This window comes from Hemibagrus wyckioides, linkage group LG28 (genome assembly GCF_019097595.1).
Source record: "Hemibagrus wyckioides isolate EC202008001 linkage group LG28, SWU_Hwy_1.0, whole genome shotgun sequence".
NCBI classification, from domain to species: domain Eukaryota; kingdom Metazoa; phylum Chordata; class Actinopteri; order Siluriformes; family Bagridae; genus Hemibagrus; species Hemibagrus wyckioides.
Window position 1 is genome coordinate 13,319,283 of NC_080737.1, and position 10,314 is coordinate 13,329,596.

The 10,314-nt window shown below is 40.6% G+C and overlaps 1 protein-coding gene across 1 annotated transcript; it reads left to right on the top strand.

The window, feature by feature from the left end:
* The first annotated feature begins 1,638 nt into the window (after positions 1 to 1,638).
* zdhhc12b (zinc finger DHHC-type palmitoyltransferase 12b) lies at positions 1,639 to 9,753 on the top strand. Its single transcript, XM_058383357.1, has 5 exons — positions 1,639 to 2,107; positions 3,671 to 3,810; positions 5,093 to 5,182; positions 5,291 to 5,457; positions 6,708 to 9,753. Exons 1-5 carry the CDS (start codon positions 1,951 to 1,953, stop codon positions 7,021 to 7,023), a joined length of 870 nt encoding a protein of 289 aa, XP_058239340.1. The 5' UTR covers positions 1,639 to 1,950; the 3' UTR covers positions 7,024 to 9,753.
* Positions 9,754 to 10,314: the final 561 nt, after the last annotated feature.

Genomic DNA, 10,314 nt, shown 5'->3' on the forward strand with positions numbered 1-10,314 from the left:
TTCACTCACTCACACACTCATTTACTCATTCACTCACACACTCATTCACTCACTCACACACTCATTTACTCATTCACTCACACACTCATTCACTCACACACTCATTTACTCATTCACTCACACTCATTCACTCACTCACACTCATTTACTCATTCACTCACACTCATTCACTCACTCACACTCATTTACTCATTCACTCACACTCATTCACTCACTCACACACTCATTTACTCATTCACTCACACTCATTCACTCACTCACACTCATTTACTCATTCACTCACACTCATTCACTCACTCACACACTCATTTACTCATTCACTCACACACTCATTCACTCACTCACACACTCATTTACTCATTCACTCACACTCATTCACTCACTCACACACTCATTTACTCATTCACTCACACACTCATTCACTCACTCACACTCATTTACTCATTCACTCACACTCATTTACTCATTCACTCACACACTCATTTACTCATTCACTCATTCACTCACACACTCATTCACTCACACACACTCATTTACTCATTCACTCACACACTCATTCACTCACTCACACTCATTTACTCATTCACTCACACTCATTCACTCACTCACACACTCATTTACTCATTCACTCACACACTCATTCACTCACTCACACACTCATTTACTCATTCACTCACTCACACACTCATTTACTCATTCACTCACTCACGCACTCATTTACTCATTCAATCACTCACTCACACACTCATTTACTCATTCACTCACTGTCACTCACTCATTCACTCACACTCTGTCACTCACTCATTCACTCACACACTCATTCACTCACACACTCATTCACTCACACTGTCACTCACTCATTCACTCACTCACACACTCATTTACTCATTCACTCACTCACACACTCATTTACTCATTCACTCACTCACACACTCATTTACTCATTCACTCACACTCATTCACTCACTCACACACTCATTTACTCATTCACTCACTCACACACTCATTTACTCATTCACTCACTCACACACTCATTTACTCATTCAATCACTCACTCACACTCATTTACTCATTCACTCACACTCTGTCACTCACTCATTCACTCACTCACACTCATTCACTCACACACTCATTCACTCACACTCTGTCACTCACTCACACACTCATTTACTCATTCACTCACACTCACTCACACACTCATTTACTCATTCACACACTCATTCAATCACTCACTCACACTCATTTACTCATTCACTCACACTCTGTCACTCACTCATTCACTCACTCACACACTCACTCACTCACACACTCATTCACTCACCACCTCACTCACTCACACTCATTCAATCACTCACTCACACACTCACTCACATACACTCACTAATCACTAATCAAGTCTGCCCCTGGTCTGTACAAGGGATATATATTTTTTAATATAGTCCATGTGTTTACATGCATTATTATACAATCATGACGTTTGAAACTTCTACTTGATATATCAATGGAATCAACTGAAAAGCAACTTTAATAAATGATCTATTCTATTAATGCTTTCCTGTATTTCTATATTATAACAATATAAACGTTACTTATCAACCACCCAGCGGTCATGTGACAGATTCTGACCAATAGGAGGCGCTGATTTTTGACGGCAGTCAAGCGGAGCGGAAATACCAACAAGCAATAATACACAGAAGCTGCAAACGAAGCGTTATAAATAAATAAAAAAATAAATAAAGCATTCGGATTTGAATATAAGATCAGTTTATTATGTATCAGGGGGAATTAATCATTCTGTCTGTCCTAGGAGCGAATATCCGGCTTTAGAGTGAGGGAGTGAACGAGGCAGTGTTTATGAAAGCTGAGCTCGAGCCATGACTGAAAGCAAGCGGAAGTACATTTTCATAGCTCGGCAGGCGTCGATTCGGTGCGACCTGTGATGTTATTTCGATGTTTTTGCGGAATATTGTGATCAGCGGGTATGTGAAATGCACGACTAAGTATGCTAGGATGTTTAAAAATGTGTTCGGCTCAGGATTCCTCATCAGAACCGCTCATGTTTTCCTGACATGGGTTATAACGCTGATCCTCTTCCTGCACGACACCGGTAAGTCCACCTGTATATATATGGGTTTACTAGGAACCATATTATTTAACCCCCTGCTCCTTATTGCAATTATTCAGACATCACAATGAGGGATCTTGGTGTCAGACAGGCTGGTTTGAGTATATGAGAAGCTGCTGATCTTTTTTATTTTCACACACTGCAGTGTAGAGTCATACAGAGGGCTGTGAAAAACAAAACATCATGAATGGAGTGGTCAGTTCTGCAGATAAGAGTGGACAGAGGAGAATGATTCAAGCCTCCAAGGAAGTCTATAGTAGCTCAAATACATTACATTTCCATTTTTTTGTTGCATTTTAATGTACGTTTTATTTTGTGCATCCCACAAACCCTGGATTTGAACTCACAACCCCCCTGATCAGTAGTCCAACACCTTAACCACTAAGCTAGCACATCCCTTCACCACAAATAGACAGCCTTGAGGAGCAGAAGCACATATCTGCATGCGCAAACAACATGAAGGTGGATGAGCTACAACAGCAGAAGACCACATCAGTCTTCAACTGTCCGCTTCCCGTAAACAGGATATCTTCATGCAGCTCCTTCAGACGTGAGGAAGCCAGTTTATTAGTTAAACCTACATACATTGGCTATTTGATCTGGTATAGGTGCACTTTGTATCCTTACTGTTGCTGTGCACGCTTTAGTAATTACCAAGCACTTACTTAATTCCTCAGTGGAAAGAAACCACTGATTGTTTTCACAATTACTTGCTGTTTTGTGGTGAACATGGTAGTGCTTGTGGTGCTGGTATGAGTGCATCAGGCACTGTAGTGTAGTTGGGGTTTTAGATAGTGTATTTATACTTTATCCACTTTAATAAACACATTTACATCAATAATCCACCTCCTGGCTACAGTTAGAGATTGTAGATTATCAACGGTAATTGTCTGACCACAACTTCAACCCAGCAGTGACCCTTACATATATGCATTTACACCGTTCAGGCATAACATTATGACCTAATATTGAGTTGGTCCCCCTTTTGCTGCCAAAACACAACAACACTATGATGCACTGTGTATTCTGACACCTTTCTATCAGAACCAGCTAATGCTTCTTCAGCAATTTCAGCAACAGTAGCTCGTCTGTTGGATCGGATCACACGGGCCAGCCTTCGCTCCCCATGTGCATCAATGAGCCTTGGCCGCACATGACCCTGTCACCGGTTCACCACTGTTCCTTCCTTGGACCACTTTTGATAGATACTGACCACTGCAGACCGGGAACACCCCACAAGAGCTGCAGTTTTGGAGATGTTCTGATCCAGTGGTCTAGCCATCACAATTTCGTCCTTGTCAAACTCGCTCAAATCCTTACGCTTGCCCATTTTCCCTGCTTCTAACACATCAACTTTGAGGACAAAATGTTCACTTGCTGCCTAATATATCCCACCCACTAACAGGAGCCATGATGAGGAGACAATCAGTGTTATTCATTCCACCTCTCACTGCTCATAATGTTATGCCTGATCTGTGTATTCATTCATGTTAACATTAAATCCACAAGCAGAAGTTTTTAACTTTTCTTCTTTTTCTTAAACAGACCTCCGTAGAGAGGAAGAAGCGGGCCGACTCACGTTACCGGTAGTCTTCGTGCTGCTCGTGCTGCTTTCTGTGCTGCTCTACTTTGCTGTGTCACTAATGGATCCCGGGTTCGTTCTGGCTGATGACTGCGACCTACAGGTAAAACCCTAATAGTTTTTCTCACACACACAGATTTATTCTGCTTTCTGATCCAAACCTGCAGCATCCTGGTTATATTACAATGATATCAACAGCAGCCTGTGAGCCAGAGAACATCCATTCCTAAAATACAAAGACTGAACAAGAACATCATGGCTTGCCCTGCTCTAGACTGTATCTGATTTGACGGCTTTGCGCCTGACCGCCTAAACAACAAAATGACTGCTTCATGTGTCAGAAGCTCTTTCCAAAAACTCCAGCTGCACCAGTGGCTGGACTGCAGACCCACTCTTTATTCACTTTATCCGTGTTCCAGCTGTAGTGTAAACTCACCAGCCACAAAGATCCCTAAACTGATCCCACCCCTGCTGTCGAATCTGTGCACGCCTTGTGAGTTTTCACAGAGCTGATCAGAGCTATAATCACAGCTAATTAGAGAAACTGGAGAAGTGTAAACAGCGTGAAACAAAGAAGCTAGGCAGATCTGCTGTATGACAGTTTTGCAAATTAGTCACGTTTCTGGGGTATTTTTTTTTTATTATTATTAAAAGCCATGGTTATAAGAACGCACAAACATGCACCACTAAAACCTGAGTCTATATGCAATAGATTATTTGGTTAAAGGTTAAAGTTTACACTCATTTTTATTAGCACTATTTTTAACATGACAGATTTAGTTTTTATAATTCCAGGAAACCTTGGCTGCTTCTTTGCTTTTCAAGGCTAGTCCTTGTGGGTTGCTATATCCTATTTACAGCTGTAATTGCATTTGTAACGGTCCGTTTGGAAGCCTGTAGGTGTCCAGTTGCAGCCCTGCACTCTTCAGCTTCAGCCAAGAGAAGTCTTGGCTTGGATATGTAATGAATAAAAAAAAACCATAGTTAGTTTATTTTATAAAATGTCACAATTTATTTGATGTGGGGATGGGGTAGATTAGTGGCTAAGACCTTGGACTACTGATCGGAAGAGTTTAAATCCCAGGTCCACCACTGGTGCGTGTTCATGTTAGAATGGTGTAATGATTAGATGATGGGGTCAGTGCCTTGAATTAAAAGACGGTAAAAGAGTCAAACAACCATGATCATCAAAAAGACAATTGATGTGTAGCATATTGGATCAAACTGAATCATACTGTGGTATCCATTAACTACTGAATCGTTACCTTAAGAGTATAAAGTGTGTAGAAGCTCGAGGTTTACTCCCCTACTTGTTATGCTGTTTGACAACAACACTGTGATGCTATGGGTTGTTGTTGTTGTTGTTAACACTCTCTTTGTTTCAGTTCACACTCGGTGTCACTGAGGAGCAACAGGACATGATTCCACAAAGCAAACCATTCCGTCAGCGTCGCTGTGGTCATTGCCTGTTGCAGGTGTGTGTGTGTGTGTGTGCTATTCGTCTTTCTAACCAATGAAGCTCATTCTTTTAATCACATAGGACCAATCACGTTGTACTCTTAATGTCCACGTTCCTCGCACAGCAACCAATGAGATCCAAACACTGCCAGACGTGTCAGCACTGCGTGCGCCGCTACGATCATCACTGCCCGTGGATTGAGAACTGTGTAGGGGAGAGGAACCATCGCTGGTTTGTGCTTTACTTGGCTGTGCAGTTTGTCGTGCTGCTCTGGGGGCTACACATGGCCTGGTGAGTGTGTGTGGATCACAGCAAACACAACACAATAGAGCGTGTTGTTACGGGAAAATAATCACACGCACATCTATATTTATTCTATATGGTGAGATGTCCAAAGTGATTCATTTACGGAAGCGTTTTATTCCTCTTATACCACAGCAACCTCCCTATGATGACATTTTTAAATTTATTAATGAACACACGTGGTACTTTTTGTCTGGTTGAACCTCACCAGCCTCTCCTTCTCTCTTTCTCTCTCTCGCTTGAAGTTAACACGACAAAAAGCACAGCTTGTCATGCTTGGCATCTCTTGTCCAAGTCTGAAAACCTTAAAAGCATTACTCTGACTGTTAGACAGCGCTGACGCTGGATACTCCTTCCAAAAATGTTAATAAACCTCTCCTCTGTCAGAGAACATCTTGATATCAAGACTAAGCTTAACTTGGGTCACTAAACTGGTGAGCTTGTGAACCAGAATCGATGTATTCATTAATTCAGAGTACTTCTGTAAGTCACTCTGGATAAGAGCCTCTGCCAAATGGCGTAAATGTAAGACTTTCTCATGTCTGACTCTCCACTCACTCCTGCCATAAAATGTTAAATAAATGTCAGCTGTATATAGTAGTGTACGTACTCTGTATTGCCAAAAGTTTTGGGATGTCTGCCTTTACCTGCACATGGATTTAATTTGGAGTTGGCCCACCCTTTGCTGGAATAACAGCTTCAACTCTTCTGGGAAGGCTTTCCACAAGGTTTAGGAGTGTGTTTATGGGAATTCCTCTAAAAGTGCAATTGTGAGGTCAGACACTGATGTTGGATGAGAACGTCTGGCTCTCAGTCTCCGCTCTAATTCATCCCAAAGGTGTTCTATCAGGTTGAGGTCAGGACTTTGAGCAGGCCAGTCAAGTTCCTCCACACCAAACTCACTCATCTATGTCTTTATGGACCTTGCTTTGTGCACTGGTGTGCAGTCATATTGGAACAGGAACGGGTCATCCCCAAACTGTTCCACCAAAGTTGGGAGCATGAAATTGGCCAAAATGTCTTGGTATGATGAAGCATTACGAGTTCCTTTCACTGGAACTAAGGGGCCGAGACCAACCCCTGAAAAACACCACCTGAATTCAGAGTAACTATTAAAATGTTTCTTGATGTAGTTCTTTTCCACTACGTCTCAGTGTTTTATTTCTCTCATACCACACCAATAATTATGAAACACAGATGATCAGAGACACCAGAATGACCTTCTGCTTCTTATTTAGGTCAGGCTTCAGTGACGCTGCGACGTGGTCAGTGTGGCTGAAATCGAACAGCGTGCTGCTGGTGACGTGCGGCGTTGTGGCGCTGCTGGCGCTGACCGTGCTGCTGCTCCTGGGCTCCCACCTTTACCTGGTGTCTCTGAACACCACCACCTGGGAGTTCATGTCACGCCACCGCATCTCCTACCTCAAACACTGCGGCATCGACGAGAATCCCTTTGACCGCGGGACCTTGCGCAATCTGTGGAGCTTCTTCTGCGTGTGGAGCACGGTGGTGTGGGAGCAGATGTACTTCAGGCAAGACTGCGATCCTGCTTAAAGCACCACATCCCCCCAGCGAGTGACTGGAACATTTTCTGGTAACATAGCCAAGTATATAAAAATATCATGTCTTGGTTAGAAATACAATCCAAATACATTCCTATTATTGCTCCAGTTCTTTAGATTCTCAACTGCATGGACATAGCTGTAGTTAGAACCATGTAGAGCCTCATTTATAGCGAGAATTGATCAAGAGGTTTGGGTTGCTGGTTTTCCTGTGAATAGATCTGTAGGGAAATTTTCTTATCGAGTCACAGCTGCACTTTTAACATCTTTTAAAGTTAAGAATACTTCAGCAATGCGAGAAATAACCATTTATTTTTTTTCCGAGTCGGTAAACAAACATGATATTAAAGCTTGTTTTCTTGTAATTGAGATATAAAAATATATAGTCATTTTATTACAGCAGAACTCACAGTTCTTTAAACGCTTACCTCGTGTCACGTTTTACTAAAGGAACGTCTGTATATATTAAAAATAAATAAATAAAAGCAGACGCTAACGAGCACAATATCACTTAATGTGACCATAAAAAACAGGGTAAATGACTCGTGAAATTGTACAGCATCAGTTCCCTCTCTAGTTTTTAGCAAACTAATAAAAACAAAATCTATTTTTATTGACATTTTAGTGGATTTCTGGATAGCCCCTAAATCAAACATGTTTTTAGTAGAAAAAAGCATCACGTAAAGCACTTGAACAAAGTAGCGGACGCAGACTGCAGTCGTAATATCAGGTTGTTTGGCACTGTTTTGGAGCTGAACAGTAGATTTGGAAAAACTGGTTTTATTTGCAAGCAGGTATATTAGTTATAAAATTTCACACATTTACTATAACTAAATGCCTACACCGATCAGGCATAACATTATGAGCAGTGACGGTGAAGTGAACATCTGCTCATCATGGCACCTGTTAGTGGGTGGGATATATTAGGCAGTAAGTGAACATTTTGTCCTCAAAGTTGATGTTAGAAGCAGGAAAAATGGACAAGCGTAAGGATTTGAGTGAGTTTGATGAAGGGCCAAATTGTCATGGCTAGACGACTGGATCAGAACATCTCCAAAACTGCAGCTCTTGTGGAGTGTTCCCGGTCTGCAGTGGTCAGTATCTATCAAAAGTGGTCCAAGGAAGGAACAGTGGTGAACCGTCGACAGGGTCATTGATGCACGTGGGGAGCGAAGGCTGGCCCGTGTGATCCGATCCAACAGACGAGCTACTGTTGCTGAAACTGCTGAAGAAGTTAATGCTGGTTCTGATAGAAAGGTGTCAGAATACACAGTGTATGACGGGGACCAACAATCAATATTAGGCAGGTGGTCATAATGTAATGCCTGATCTTTGTATATATTAACTAGCTGATACGATTACACGCACACATTTCAACTATTTTGCTATCATGACTGCAGTATGCACACTTGAATGAGCTTATATTATTTTTTCATAATAGACCACCACTAACGATTTCTCAATTCTGATTGGTCAGAATGTGTTGACCGGTTTTCTATAAGCATGGCTCTGACGGTAGTTAATGCGTTTATTCTAATATTATCGTTTTTATAGTAACAGCCCACAGAGGCAGATCCAATGCATAAATTTGTCGATGTGATCTGCCGCGTCGGTGCTTTTGTAACAGTGAAGCTGTTAAAGGATATGGATTTTTTTTTTTTTGCTTTCCTGTTATAAGCTACAATTTTTGTCTAATTAACTTGAATATAAAATTAAAAAAAAATTAAAAGGATGGTCAAGATGCGATTTATAGCCACAATAACAGGAACTTTCTTCAGTCTTTTAATCACAAAATATTATTAGGGCCAAACAAATCAGCTGGTATTATGAGTCCTTGAGATTTCTAGGCATCGGTGAAAATTTTACAGGAATACTGTAACACTTTTGGGTGTGAATACAGTTCATTTGAAATGTACTTAAACTCGTGTACACTCCTCATCATGAACAGCTGTGAAATCATTCAGTTTCCTTCCTGCAATCCTCTGGAACATCGGGTGAAATCGAACCCGAAGACGATGTACTTTACGCTCCATGTGTTTGGGTCGTTTGGCTTGGTTTTCTATACATGTTGCTGTTTCTGTGGTTTGAGTTTCAGAAATTGACAATCAATCTTCTTCAATTTCAGCCATAGGAAATTAGATCCTTTAAAAAATAAGAAGGTAAAGTATTTAATGATGCCACAAAACAACTTTCGATAATAAAAAAAAAATCCCACCCGCAGTCACACAGGGTTTGTATAATAAAAACGGAAAAAAAAAGAAAACTACAAGCCTATCTTTTATTTTTGTATAAATATATAGCCTGTTCTTTTCATACTATCTAATCAATAAGCAATTTAAAAAATAAAAAACAAAAAGAGAGAGAGAGAGAGCATGCGTACGGTTTGGAATGTTTTCGGTTTTTAACCTATTTTGTAATGATGTTTCGTCGAATGGTTGCAATACAGTCTGTACGGTCGCTCCTTTATAGATCAAAACCGTTAGAATGTCTTCTGTGCAATATAGAGAGATTTTTTAAACCTTACAGAGGAACAAGCAATAACTAATTTCTCCTTTTCGAGTCACTTCCAATACTTTTGCACTCGGCTGTTCCGGTATTTGTGCGGAAATTCCGACGGATTTGACTCGGCTTCGATTCCGGTTGCTTATGCAATGTTCTTGTGACATGCAAAATGATGTACTGAGTCACAGTGGCAGTATTCAATAAACTGAACAAAAATGTACTCTTATTGTATTTTATTTGTGAAAATACATTCATCCCCTTCCATCATGTTTGGATTTTTTTTTTTTTTTTTTCTTTCCCTTTTTCCTTCATTTGGCATGTACAAAGGGAAAATCCCATTTAAATACTTTAGTGTTTCTGCTCACAGTATCACTGTTCAGTAGTAAACCATTAACTTCAGAATTCCGCATCGTAGCGTCTTACGGCAAACACGTAACGCAAATATAGACAAATACAACTACTGGATGTTTACAGTTTTTCGAGTACAGCATGATACAGGGCTTGTTTCAGAGCCAACAGGCCACAAACACATTAGATGCTTAAAACAAACTAGATTGTAAATGCTCCACACACAAAAACACACACACTTCATGCTGAGTCAATGGACTGAACATAGAGTCAACTAGCCAAAATGTATACGATATAGAAAAAGTTGCTTAATGAAATATTAAGTATTATAAATATTATGGCGTGTTAGAAGAGTCATGTGATTATTTTTACCTGTGGTTGATTACTTTGGATGCCAGAGAGCAGGTAATGTCAGTAAACAAAACAACTTATT